This window comes from Ptiloglossa arizonensis, chromosome 6, assembly GCF_051014685.1.
Source record: "Ptiloglossa arizonensis isolate GNS036 chromosome 6, iyPtiAriz1_principal, whole genome shotgun sequence".
NCBI lineage: Eukaryota > Metazoa > Arthropoda > Insecta > Hymenoptera > Colletidae > Ptiloglossa > Ptiloglossa arizonensis.
This window is the reverse complement of record NC_135053.1, coordinates 23312647-23326235: the sequence shown is the minus strand read 5'-3', so window position 1 is coordinate 23326235 and position 13589 is coordinate 23312647. Positions and strand designations below refer to the sequence as shown.

General features: G+C 38.0%; 3 protein-coding genes across 15 annotated transcripts in view; 1 reads left to right on the top strand and 2 right to left on the bottom strand.

Annotated features, from left to right (window-relative positions):
• Nucleotides 1-990: 990 nt before the first annotated feature.
• LOC143148449 (glutaminyl-peptide cyclotransferase) lies at nucleotides 991-4400 on the bottom strand. 4 transcript variants are annotated; one of them, XM_076314783.1, is made up of 7 exons: nucleotides 4225-4400; nucleotides 3875-4121; nucleotides 3157-3323; nucleotides 2628-2897; nucleotides 2403-2564; nucleotides 2115-2340; nucleotides 991-2045 (listed from the first exon to the last, which is right to left on the bottom strand). In XM_076314783.1, exons 3-7 carry the CDS (start codon nucleotides 3244-3246, stop codon nucleotides 1894-1896), a joined length of 900 nt encoding a protein of 299 aa, XP_076170898.1. In that variant the 5' UTR covers nucleotides 3247-3323; nucleotides 3875-4121; nucleotides 4225-4400; the 3' UTR covers nucleotides 991-1893. The 4 variants fall into 4 exon arrangements, with proteins under 4 accessions (XP_076170898.1, XP_076170899.1, XP_076170897.1 ...); XM_076314784.1 differs by having other exon boundaries at nucleotides 3157-3300; XM_076314782.1 differs by lacking the exon at nucleotides 3875-4121.
• Nucleotides 4401-4526: 126 nt separating this feature from the next.
• LOC143148455 (protein C10) overlaps nucleotides 4527-13589 on the top strand; it is a 46363-nt gene continuing 37300 nt past the window's right edge. For 7 of the 8 annotated variants that reach the window (XR_012992480.1, XM_076314800.1, XM_076314796.1 and 4 more), the window contains exon 1: nucleotides 4527-4766. Coding sequence is in view for 1 of the 8 variants with exons in the window: in XM_076314802.1 (XP_076170917.1) it covers nucleotides 4706-4766 (61 nt within the window). In the remaining 7 variants the exon portion in view is untranslated. The remainder of the gene's footprint in view (nucleotides 4767-13589) is intronic. The other variant, XM_076314802.1, reaches the window with a different exon arrangement.
• Nucleotides 6729-13589, bottom strand: part of LOC143148452 (uncharacterized) — a 39988-nt gene continuing 33127 nt past the window's right edge. Inside the window, exons 3-7 of one of the 3 annotated variants that reach the window (XM_076314791.1) lie at nucleotides 13402-13512; nucleotides 13135-13272; nucleotides 12790-12887; nucleotides 10448-10613; nucleotides 6869-7118 (exon numbers count right to left, since the gene is read on the bottom strand). In XM_076314791.1, the coding sequence (XP_076170906.1) occupies nucleotides 7015-7118; nucleotides 10448-10613; nucleotides 12790-12887; nucleotides 13135-13272; nucleotides 13402-13512 (617 nt within the window). In that variant the 3' untranslated portion in view covers nucleotides 6869-7014. Of the gene's footprint in view, nucleotides 7119-10205; nucleotides 10372-10447; nucleotides 10614-12789; nucleotides 12888-13134; nucleotides 13273-13401; nucleotides 13513-13589 lie in introns of all 3 variants that reach the window. The other 2 variants (XM_076314790.1, XM_076314788.1) reach the window with 2 other exon arrangements.

Genomic DNA, 13589 nt, shown 5'->3' with positions numbered 1-13589 from the left:
GTTATGCAACTAGAAGAAATATTTAAATACCGATATAATTAAAATTTTTTAAAATACAATTCTGTATGAAAATTTATTGCAGTTGCTTGTTTGAATTCGTATTCCGATCATGTATCAGGAAGTCACGTGTTAAAGCAATTTCCTGCGCAGTATGATTCTCCCGTGTTATTTTTACATCCACATATTCTTTTAAGGGTGTGTTTGCAATTGTAATTACAGAACATCATAGAACAATGGAAGTATCTCATTCATAATAAAAGAAATTAGTATTTTACATTGTATTTCAAAATATACATATATTTTAATTCTTTAAAATTTGTATATACATAAATGTAAGCGCAAATAAATTTCTTTAAGTACTAACAAAATTACCCTGTGCTATTTAAAAACAATTGATCACAAACGAATTATATATATACAAAAATAAAATTGTGTTTCACGCATTGGTTGTATGCAAATTGTACCGTACATCGTGATTCTTTTAAATCAATTGGGTTGTAAATTCGATGTGACGGTATCGAATAACACGTTATTCTTCAAATTAATAAATGATAAAAAGTTGCGAATTTATGTCTGATGTATAAAAAAGAGACAGAGCTTTATTGTCAATCGCCTTGGAGAATGTGCTGAACGTAGTTAACATTGCTGATTCTAATGCTTATATTACACGGATGGCTCAGCTCGAACCATAGCCCTACAATGACCTCATAATGAGAGGGCTGTCGCATGACTGCGACCGTATTATTATATTAAGAACATTCCACTCTAATATGCCAAAATTCGACTTCACCTTCATTGAAGACATCTCCAGTTGGTGGCTCTAGGTTATTAATGCCAACCTGTATTTGTTATTATCAATCGGCCGCCCATTCAACTACGAACATACGCAGACCTACTTTATCTTTGTTATTATATTAAAAAGGAGCTAGTCAAAGCTAGCTGGTAACTGAGATGAAGATATGGAATAAACATTATGAACTTACAACTTACTACCGAGTAATTAACTTTTATTATTTGTTTACTTACATTTTATTATGTGGTCAATGTATCATAGCATCTAATTTGACTACACAATCCTAGAATATTAGTCAAAGAGTATTTCAGCCATGTTATGATTTTAGCTAGTAAGTGCTGCTTGCTATTTTGCATAAGTTTCATCACACTTGTTATAATTATTAGCATTATGTTATAAGATAAGATAGGGGTTTAAGTAGAAGACCACTAAGATTTTGAAAATTGTATTTCAATAATTGAGACTAAACCCCGTTTATATAGGATGGCCCAAATGAGACTAAAGTATGTAAAACTTAAATAACTTTTTTTTATTGTTAATTTCTTTTATTCTATCTTTTTGTAAATATAGTATATTCAGTGAAGAATTTTTTATTCTAATGGTCCATCTATTTCCACTCAGAAATACTGTCAGCATTTTTTTTACTCATCGTCGGTCTACCCAATTAGGGATTTCCTGATCGCCATTACAACGAATTTTGGGAGTTGGTCTTAAAATGTTACCGTACACAATGCAAGTCCCCTAGAGCCTATAACAACACCTTGGGTTACGACTTATTAACTTAAAGTTATTGGCCCATATTTCTTTGAAACTGTTTCACATCCTTCAGTCTTATTTCAGTCATTCTGTACTTTGGATCCGCACAATTTAATAACAGACATCAACTATTGTATAACCCAAACACATCGAATGTACAACCCAATTGATTGAAAAAAGTTTCAGTGTTACAGTACAGAAATTTTTAAATTACTTTCTTGTTAATACTTTATTACATTAAACATTAAATATGTCATATTAAGTTTTAATTTTGTTAGTTACTCTATCATTCTTGTAAGTGAAAATAAAACCTTTCATAATAACAAACATTGTCCAACTGATAATTAAATATTAATATGTAAGTATGAAGCTACAAAAATCCTAAGAATTTTATTAATATTTTCCGTTGTTTTCAAGTCTATGTTATCACGATTATCACTTGGTTTATGCCAAACTGATGGAAAAGGATGTGGTATCATGTGCAAAATAGAAATGTCTGAAATACACGATTTATAATAAAGATGCAGAATCTAGAATTTAGAAATGTGCAAAAATCAGTACCTACTTCTTTGTAAAAATGGAACGTGATCATCATCTATATAAGATTTCATAGAATATGGTTGAAAATAGTTTTGTACAGGTTGCCGAGTAGTATACGATTCCAATTTATTAAACTTAGCTAATGTATTTTCAATAGCCATTAATAAAAGGTACCAGCTTTCTGTATCATGGAAATAATTATAAAATATTGGATCTGGTGCACCTATTAAGTCTAAAAGAATTAATATATCCTGCAACAAACAAAAAGTAATTAAAAATTGTTTAAATTTAAACTGTAATGAATGACACTTACAAGTTTGTCCAGCTCAGAAATATTTTCTCCATTTTCAAAAGCAGTATAATTATTGTGCCAAACTTTAGCCAAATTTTTTGCCCCATAGATAGAATCTTGTGGACCCCATTCTTTAAAAGCTTCTTCCCCATCAAAAAATATGAACATCAGGCTAATATTATTCTAAAAATGAAAAAATTTCATTGTAGAATATTCAATAAAAACTATTATAAATATATTACTTACTTGTTTTATAGAATTTAAATGATTTTGCATAACTGTAGCTAAATTAATCAGTTGAGCACATGGCACTGCACTGTCTGTAGCACCAACAAAATTTCTTTCTTTAGTATATTTCGAGTCATAATGACAAGCCATTGCCAAATATCTTTTTGCATCAGGGTTTAATTTGGCAATAATATTTTCAAATTGCAATGAACCAAAGATTGGTGTATGTTCTTCAAAGACATCAGATTCCACAGTCCAATTAAGATCTTGCATAGATTTCTTGATATACTACAAAGAAAATAAATGTTTCTGTGATCATTGTCTATGGTTACATACTTTTGTGGTATTTACATAAATGTTACACTTTAATATATTATAAATATTAAAGTTATCATGTTCTGTGCCACATAGTTAATAATAATTTGATTTTAAAGTAGCTACTACTTTCTAACAATAAAATATTATATTCTACTTTTGGGTTCCACTATAAGTCTAAAGTTCTACTTAGGATTAAATAATTAATAATTTATCATTTGAATATACTTACATTTTTAACCGTAGAGTGTGCTGGTGTTCCAACGATTCTCACTACACAAATGTTATCCAAAAGTTCATCCATGTGATTGATATTTGACATATCTGACAATTCAAATATTTGACTTCTTGATAGTCTAAGTGGCTTGTGGGAGTACTGGAATCATTTCATGACTGTAACTATGTACGCGAATAATTGTCAATGAGGCACTCATGCACAGTGGCATGTAAAAGTATTGAATGTCATTTTAAGAACGAATTATATATAAAATTCCTTAACATGTAAATAAATCTTGATATTGGAGCATTACCATTTGAATGAAAAATGTGTAACAACATTGTAATTATAAAATATATATATATGCAAAATTATCAGGCCAAATTGTATTTAGCTTGGTTTTTTAGCAATCATCGTTTATATGTTAAAAATGATAAATGAAGCCAATCTTGTGCCCAAAGAGGTGTACCTTTAGTTAGAAGATATTATAAAGGTATTGATTAAAAAATATATTAGAACAGATGTTACTGTATGCTTAAGCAAATATGCAGCCAAATGTGGTTTTCAACACAATAATGATCCAAGACAAGATGTAAAAGTGATCTCATCATATATGGAATTGGGAAATAGTGTTAAGACCATAAAACATACCAGAAAAGGTGAATTATTGTAGTCTTTAAGGAATGGACAACAATTTTAGATTAATAAATTAAACATCTTATCAAGTTAATACCTCAAAGGTGTGCAGCAGTGATTGCTGCAAGGGGTATGTCAATGAAGTATCGCGTACATTTGTAGCCTACAATGTCAAGCAATCTAAACATTGTGCTTGTCAGAATTTTGAAAGTCAGAAATTTATTATCCTCGTACACCGTTACCTTACTATGGAACACTTTTTATGTGTTATAAAATTCCTTATTCGACTTTGTATTTAAAACTTGTTAAGGAAAAATATTGCGGCCCGATACTGTTGCATGCCACTGTATATCGTGAAAGTAAAAGACAAAAGACGAATACGTTAAGGATAAGTGAAAGTATTCAATTAAAAAAAATCATATGATACAAATTTATGTGATTACGTACTTTTTCATCTTGGAAGTGTGTTTTTAACAGTGTTCTGGCATCGGTTATAAAAGGACCGATGACGATCAGAAAAATGTTTAAAAGCAGGGCGTACATAACTACGTCTTATGGTAAACTCATACTGAACTGAATTTCGCGAAGTATCCATTGTAGTTCTTATACGTCGCCATCGCCATTTTGAAACAACGTTCACGTGATCAAGGAAGAATCTCGATTTCTATTGGTTAGATGCGGTTGGATGCGTTAAACTATGCGCCACCGTGATTAATTTTTCTCTACATTTTTTAAAATTCTCCAAACACGTAGTTACTAGAAATATAAAAATCATCGGTAGGGACGATACATTAAGTGTTCCTTGTTCTTCCACGATTCATTTGACACTTTGAAATTGATTTGCGACTGTGAAACGAATTTAAATAATTCAATATTCATAGAAACCACAGTGCGAGTGTATTTAGTAGTTTCAAACCGGTTTAATTTTATGAACAGAGACTCGTTTTCAGTGAAAGGTGAAACAAAAGAATTGCAACGGAATCTGATGGGTAAGTGAAGAAAATCATTTCGTCGTTTATAACGTACCGAATATATTAATCAAGTTTTAACGATACGTCGCGTCGTTTATAGTACATAAAGGGTTAGGTGTTCCATTTTTGAAAACATCAAACTTTACACAATTTTCTCAATGTTTTCCACGATAAAAATAAACTTTCCGTAAACAAAGAATTATACTTACACTACGTTCCCTAGTGTTCGTTTGCTTATCTTAATACGATGTCGTTACAACGATTAGAAAATTATATTAACACGAACGATCGGAAGACGCAAAGTAGAGATTGGAGTAGGTCCGATTTAATTTATTTGCTCAAAGAAATATGTATATATATATATAAAGTAACTGAATTATCTTTTACTTCTTAATACCTTATGTAAAGATACAGCAATGAGAAGTCTTACAAATCGACGTTATTAAAAGAGAGAGAGAGAGAGAGAGAAAGTGAGAGAAAGAGAGAGAGAGAGAATCTATGCGTTAGAAAGTCTAGCGAGTTGATGACGTGAATTATTATTATTATGAAACGAGATACTTGCGAATGAAACGATGCACCCATTTTACGCGTTTTGTAATTTACATCGATGTGACTAATAGATATTTCTGTTGCACCACGTGGCCGAATATTTTCCAACACAACTTTGATCGGGGATTTCTACTCGATGATTAGAATATATCAATAAACGAAAGTTTCACTACGTTTTTCCGTTCAACACAAGCAGTTTCCTCTCGATTCGCCAATACTAAACGTATTCAATGTTTAACCGTGGAACACTGATTTCTCCTTACTATCAAGTAGCTTTCATCTTCAAATTGGCAGATCCCTAATGCAAACGTAAACATAGAAAAAGAACTTTTGATAGCGCGGTGTATTGCCAACTTAAGAGTAAGGTAGTTGATAATAACAGACTGTACGAAATCGACGATTGAAATGAACGATCGATCGAGCACACGATACATTTGAAAATTTGACTCGACGACGTTACGGGTAATATGTTGAACGTCAAATACCCTTCGTTCCCCTGAGAAAGATCACGTAGCCAATAAAACGTGCAACAAATAATCAAATAACTCCCCCACGTTCGAAACACAATTATCATTATTATTATTATCATTATCATTATTACCATTACTATCATTATTGTCCTAGCACGGTCAGCACGTACGAAAGATAATACAGTACAGATATTGGATTGGAAAAATATATATATATACAGGGTATATCATAATTCGTGGTGCGATCGAAGAGGGGGCGATATATCGTTTAAGAAGATATCCAAGCGAAATACGAGAAATCGGATATTTTTGTACGAGACTTCGTTTCTCCGAAAGTTTAACATCGTTCGTGAATACAAGACGAAAATAGTGGTAAACACTGAAGTAAGTACTATTCGAAAAAAAAAAAAACACCGTTTCTATAATTTCTAAATACTCGAATCAGGTGCACGCGTACTGAGAAATTAGATATTTTTGTACGAGACTTCGTTTCTCCGAAAGTTTAACATCGTTACGTTCGCGTTCGTGAATACAAGACGAAAACAGTGGTAAACACTGAAGTAAGTACTATTCGAAAAAAAGAAAAAACAATCGTTTCTATAATTTCCAAATACACGAATCAGGTGTACGACAACGAAAAGGGATACTTTATCCTATTGATTGTACCACTGAACGAAGTATCGCCCCGTGTTCACTCGCACCTACGAATTACGGGGAACCCCCCGGTATAAGATCGTCTCTCGGTTCTAGGTAAAATACGTGGACTTTTTGAGCAACTGTCTCTCTCGCGAGTCGAACTGAATCCCGGTTCGAGCGGTCACGTGTCAAACGGATACCTGCCGCGAGAGAAACGGGAGATACGGGCGATCGTGGGACCCGCCAGGGTGTGCACCAGAATGTCCGTAACGTAGCTAAGTCTAAGATAAATGATAAATTATGTCTAGGGCGGGACCCAAGGTCGTTCTTCCGTTACTCTTTTGCTTTCTCTTCGCGCAGGATCGGTTCGTGTTTTCGATCAACTTTGGAGTCTTCGTTTCTTTTCTTTTCTTTTTTTCTTTCTTTTTTTGCCTCGTTCGTTTCGTTCTCTTTTCTTTTTTTTCTTTCTTTTGTTTCGTTTCGTTTCGTTTTTGATCGTTCCCCTCGGAAACGCGGTTAGCCAGATTCCTCGTTGTCCATTGCGAGCACGTACACGGTCCGCGCTCGAGACTCTATCCACCGTTGACGTGTGTGGGTAACGCGGGTGCCCCTCAATAGTTGTACGGCCCGTACTGTGATCCGTGATAGTATGGTCCTGGATACGCCGCAGGTGCCGGGTATCCGGCGTACGCGTACTGTTGTTTCTGTGGGTACACTGGAAACGCAGACGAAGACGTTAGTCGCGATCGCCATTGTACGTTAGTGGTTCTTAGCCTGCGGGTAATTATCCATCTTTCGTAGGGGGGCCGAACCGAACGATTGTTAACCGTCAAACGCGTTCTCGATATTTGAAAAGAACTCGTAACGAATACGGGACGTTTTAATCTACACGTGTACGTACCCCGCGTGGAGAAATATTGTTTCGTTGCTACAGGGGTTTGAAAAGAACTTGAAAAGAATATAGGAAGTTCCGTTTTAATCTACACGTGTAAGTACCCCACGTGGTACGTGGTACGTGAAAAAGTATCGTTTCGATGCTACAGGCGTTCGAAAAGAACTCGAAAAGAATACAGGAAGTTTCGTTTTAATCTACACGTGTAAATACCCCACGTAGTACGTATCCCACGTAGAAAAATATCGTTTCGTTTCTACAGGGGTTTGAAAAAGAACTCGAAATAAATACAGGACGTTTTAATCTACACGTGTACATACCCCGCGTGGAAAAATATCGTTTCGTCGCTACAGGTGCACAGAACACGTACCCGGTGAAGCCGGTTCTTTCCGTACCTGTGCATCCGTAGCGTTGAAACGATGCGTTCGATTCTCGAGTAGGATATTTGAAAAATACGAAGCCGAATCGAGAGAGAAAAACATTCTCGTTTCGATACGACAGTGGAACGAGATCGAGAATATAGTTAGAGTTTGACAACGATCTGCATAATATATTTGTATACACTTGCACGCGCGGTTGCAAAAACCGAAAGGTTCTCATCGATAATTACTACGGACAACAGGAGGCCAAGAACCACTTCCGTTTATCTTACATCTAGTTGCCGAGCGAAACGTGCAATTTAAATTCGTCTTCGCACTTGTCTCGTGCGTAATGGCTTCTTAAATTGCTCTCGTCCGTGAAACGATAAGAAAACGAGGACAAACTCCGATTACCTCGACTCGAACTCGAATTCTACGAACGGGGTACCTCGACCGCGCAATAATAATAATCGTGGACTCTGATCGTTTTTTTTTTCAACCCTTCGCGAATATTGTCAGTCGAACGTTCGATTTTCTCTCTCGCGCGCGCGCGTAGGAAAATTTAAAAATAAAACGTAGCCTTCGTGTCGTGGGCGGTTGGAAACGATCGAGGGAAACCGATTATACCGTTTCGGGAGGCAAAGCATGCTCGACTATCCGTTTTCGCGACGCTGGACGTAATCGAATTCGGACGCTCGACGTGGCCGCGCGTACGCTCCGTTGAATAAGCAAACGCGGAGATCCTTGGCGGTTTAAGAAGGCGTCGTAGGATCGAGCGTAAAATTAGGCAAGTGTGTCGCTTTCCACATGGCTACTTAAAACGCACCTGTGGATACCGCGTGCCGCGCCATGGTTTCCGGTTTTCAGTACTTTTTTTTTTTTTATTCGCGAGGAAATTGCCAGGTTAACGCCTGTACCATTAATCGAGAATTAATGGGACGTCCACTTCGGTGGATGATCTACGAATACGATTTACCCGAGATGCACCGAGCGACGTTCTCTCTACTCGTAACGACGAAAAGAAAACTTCGAGTACCGTCAAGAACCATACGCAGAGTGTCGTTCAAAAAGGATGTAAAACTGGATTATCGATCACCGAACGAGACCGTACCGTCTAGAAAGTTCTCCTCAGGAGCAGAGCGTGACAGAATCGCTCTAATCCACGATGGAAACAGAGCGTGAGCCGAAGGAGTAAGTGTTTCGCGAAGACGAATATCGAGCATACCTTTTTTCACACGACATTGCCAACGTTCGAGGATCGATTTCGTTCCACGGTCCCGATCTAAACACGTTCGTGTAATATAACCTACGGGGTGTCACGTCCGATGAAAACGGGCACACATCTTCGATTAATATTATTCTACCTGGACGTTAGAAATCGGCCAGTACTTTATGTACAGAATATTACTTTTGTCCGGGGGCAATTTCTCTAGTTAAGATTGTTAAAGAAGCGGGCAATGTTTCGTCTCATTTTCGGACGGCGTAACGCTCGGATTAGTTTGGGATTCGTTTGTTAAAACTAGAATTACTCAATTCGTGTCGAATCTAGGCCGATACCTATTTTCTTCGAAAGGAAAGACTTGGTATTCTACTAATAATGAAACAGCGATCTCGTGGTTCGTTATGCGAACTTGTCGATACGGAGGCAATCGAAGACTCGAGTCATTGAAAAGTTTTATTCTTGAAGTGGCTTCGATGTAATTCGAGACAACCTTTATATTTTACAATTCCATCGATGGCACGTATCGGTACGACACGTGTCGGTAACGATAAAAAAAAAAGAAAAATTAAAAAAAAAAAAACGGTAATTCTCGGTTCAACGTACATTCAATTACGCGTAGATCGATGCAATGGCTCCAAACTCGTTGTTTTCTATCGCGTTCCAAACCGTGCTATAATTTTCTTACGTCACATTAGTTTACCGATTTCTACTTTACGTAATCCGCATATTTACGGCCGGTCGAGCGATCGATTGTTGTTGCCTCTGTATCAACGTTTTTTACACGGATTTTTATTATCCTCCGGACTGATTCAAGTTAGTGGAACGCCATTTTCGGGGTCAACCCAGTAATCATGAATCAAAGTTAGTGGAACACGGTGTACACGCAGACTCCTTTCTTGTAACCGTCGAATATCTCTGATATACATCGCGAAGTAGAGGTATCTCTATCAGTGAAAGCGAGGAAAACGTTTTATTCATCTCGCGGACAATTAAACAATTTTTTCTCCCGGTTCAATAATCGCGAGAATAATACAATATTCTCGAACAAGAAGAACCGTGAATCCGTGCACGGAATGTATCCAATCCAATCATTTTCTCGAACTCCAGATTACGTTCGTTTGTTCGTTTATGCTGCGTAAGATTATCGTTAAATCGAGTTACACTATTGTCACTGGATCTCCTCGATTTTAATACCTCCGATCGTTCTCACGCGATTTCGTTCGCTCTTCGAATCGATCGCAGAAACGATGCGTCTCTAGAAGTCGAGTATCGGGAGTCTGCGCGAACTAATCGCGTTCGCGGCAAAAGCAAAAGGTGTTAAATATGTACCAGGCATGAGGTACTGCATGTTCATCGCCTCCTCGCGCATTCTCTCGCCCCTCAAGCAAATCGCCGCAGCGCTAAACAAGATCGCGCTGACCAACGACCAACCGACGCCGACCCAAGCGACCACGTACGACCAGTCGTACGAGATTAGTGAGTTGTCCTTCAGGACCTGGAACCGCGTTCCGAGAAAAAAAAAAAGAGATACGGGGGAAGTTAGTCCGGTCGTTTCAGGGTTATCGTGTCACCTGGCATGATGTATTGAACGTTCTGTGCCTGTTCGCGGGCATGCTCCCGCCGTAGGCAGGATGCCGCGATTAGGAATAGCGTCATCGTGCCTAAACACGTCGCCACCCCCAGCCAGGCAAGGTAAAACGACCAGCCGTACCACTGCACCGCGTTGTCCCTTAAAACCTGCGGGCAAACGTCTCTGTAAACATTCATGATTCTCGTTCTGGGGTCTTTCTCTGATTTTCCGGACTGGCTCGGCTTCCAGCGAAGCGTCTCGGTTTGACGGCTCGGTTTGACGCCACGAACGGACTGGAAAGCGATTATTGTTTATGCGAGAGCGAGGCGAGACGATAACCTTCGATTACGGAACGGTCCGTTTGCTCGAAGTGAACGATCGCTAAGGATTTTTCGATCTTGTGGGCTAATGTCGATTGTAGATATCGATAGTTCTTGCGCTGGTGTCTTGTTGAGGGTTGTTGGGGGTAGTTGGTGTGTTTAGGTAGTTGGTGTACTCCTCGATGCTTTGAAATAATCTGTGAGAAGATTGATTAGCTTTTTTATTCTGTGGGCTCTGTAAATATAGGTACTTCTTGCACTGGAATCTTTTCTCAGGTTATAGAGGGTACTTGAGTAGTTGGTGTACTCCTCGATGCTTTGAAATAACCTGTAAGAAGATTGATTAGCTTTTTAATTTTGTAAGCTCTGTAAATCTCTGTAAATATGGGTACTTCTTGCACTGGAATCTTTTCTCAGATTGTAAAAGGTACTCGAGTAGTCAGTGTATTCCTTGATGCTTTGAAATAACCTGTGAGAAGATTGATTAGCTTTTTAATTTTGTAGACTCTGTAAATCACTGTAAATATCAATATTTCTTGTACCAAAGTCTTCTCTCAGGTTGTAGAAGGTACTCGAGTAGTCGGTGTACTCTTTGATACTCTGAAATAACCTATGAGAAGTCTGATTAGCCTTTCAATTCTGTGGACTCTGTAAATCTTTGTAAATATCGATATTTTTTGCATTGAAGTATTTTCTCAGGTTGTAGAGGATACTCTCGAGTAGTTGGTGTATTCCTTGATGCTTTAAAATAACCTATGAGAAATCTAATTAGTCTATCAATCTCGTGGGCTCTGTAAATCATTGTAAATATCGATACTTCTTGTACCAAAGTCTTCTCTCAGGTTGTAGAAGGTACTCGAGTAGTTGGTCTACACCTCGATACTCTGAAATAACCTATAAGAAGTGTGATTAGCTTTTTAATTCTGTGGACTCTGTAAATCTTTGTAAATATCAATATTTCTTGCACCAAAATCTTTTCTCAGGTAGTAGAAGGTACTCGAGTAGTCGGCGTACTCCTCGATGCTTTGAAACAACCTGTGAGAAGATTGATCAGCCTTTCAATTCCGTGGATTCTGTAAATCTTTGTAAATATCAATATTTTTTGCACTGGAATATTTTCTCAGGTTATAGAAGGTATTCGTACAGTCGGTGCACTCCTCGATGCTTCGAAACAACCTGTGAGAAATATGATTAGACGAAAACAATGTTGAAGAAATCGAAAAGATCGAGATCAACTTTCAATCAAACGGAAACTTTCGTTACCGTTGCGATTAATTACGTCGATATCGTTGTATCAGCAGACAGTTCACTTCTCCAAGTACATCTCGGGTAGTCTTGATTGCAGTCCTTCGCGCTTTTAATAGATCGGTTTCAATTCAATAGATTAAATAGACACTTCTCTGAAGCAAGATGCAGCAATACTCCTCGGTTCGGACCTTCGATATTAAAACGTTTCATTTGTAAAACGAAGAATTCCGTTCGCTGCTAATGGAAGTAATTTAAAATCGTTAAGACCTTGTCTGTTTTCGCAATCGGTGCAGTTTGTATATCGATGCATCTCGCTTCTCTGCAAATTACGCGCAACGTTCGAATCCTTAAATTCGTTTTAGATCGTGTCCTATCGATTTCGTTTGCTCGAGATCCCGTCGGTACAGGAATAGAACAATTTTCGTGCGATATTTAAAGCGATCAGCAACTTTCTAAATTACACAACTACTACTAAAACACTAGCAATTACTTTATTACGATTGCTGACGCTTATCGCGCGTCGATGTCGCGCATCAGTAGATACACCCGACACCGGAAATCTATAAACAATGACGTAACTAATTTCAATATCCACGATGCGTAATCGCTTGGGAAAACCGTGATCGGTATCGCGTGAATGTGTCAACAAACGAGCGCAACCGATGCGAAGTTTTACAACGATCCGAGCAAATCTCCGATCGACGTCGATCGTTAGGAGTCGAACGTTTCGAGGCGCGTGTAAAATTATTTAAACGTTTGGCAAAAAGTCACTCACGTTGCTCCATTGTTGGTAGTATTCTTCACCGACGATTTTCTCTTTCTCGTAGTACTCCACCCCGTGCCAAAGTCCCATGGCGCTGGCGCTCAACAGGCCTGTGTCATCGACAGATTTTCAATTTACAAACTCGATCAAACGTGAACGAACCATCGTGCAATTTAACTTAATCACTACTTAATTACTAAGAGGAACGTATGTACGATTATCCACCGAACGAGAAAATTTTCTTTCGTTTCGATCCGAGTAGCCAATGGTAAAGCTGCACCGACGACAGCTCTACCGACGATTAGCTATTTGCGAGTGGTTCGTGCAGCTTACGTTAAATTTACGAGCTATACTGACACGCCAGCAGCATCAAAATTGCGGTTGCAGTGATGTTCCCCGGTGATCTCTTCCAACAGCCCACAACTCCTGTCCAGAACGCGGTGAAGATCGCAACGAATCCCACTATAAACAGAGCTATCACGGATCTGCCCATGTCTGGAAAATAAGAAAAAGAAGAAGCAACGGTGACGATGATTGTCTGGAAATTATCGATAACGTTCGTACGGAATGTACGAATGTTTTTTTTTTCGTTTCTTTATTTTTTTTTCAATTCGTTTTACGTACGAAGTCGAGTCATTGCGTCATCGGAAAAGCCCCTCGTTAGATTCTCCTCGTCGGGAATGAAGTAATTGATGTTCATGCAGTGAGTCTCCACCGGACTTAGATACGTTTGAACTGCAACAAATAACGAAGAAAAAGAGAATTATTCTTTCTGATGTTTAACATCATTCGACGTGTTGTTCAAAGATACG

Bases quoted from the DNA above. Each gene is read 5' to 3' on its own strand.
- LOC143148449 (XM_076314781.1), bottom strand. From the start codon at position 4,320: ATGTACGCCCTGCTTTTAAACATTTTTCTGATCGTCATCGGTCCTTTT. The intron at 3,301-4,224 runs GTACGTAATCAC...AAATGATTCCAG, and splicing joins CACACTTCCAAGATGAAAAA to TACTCCCACAAGCCACTTAG. The intron at 2,341-2,402 runs GTAAGTGTCATT...TGTTTGTTGCAG, and splicing joins TTTCTGAGCTGGACAAACTT to GATATATTAATTCTTTTAGA.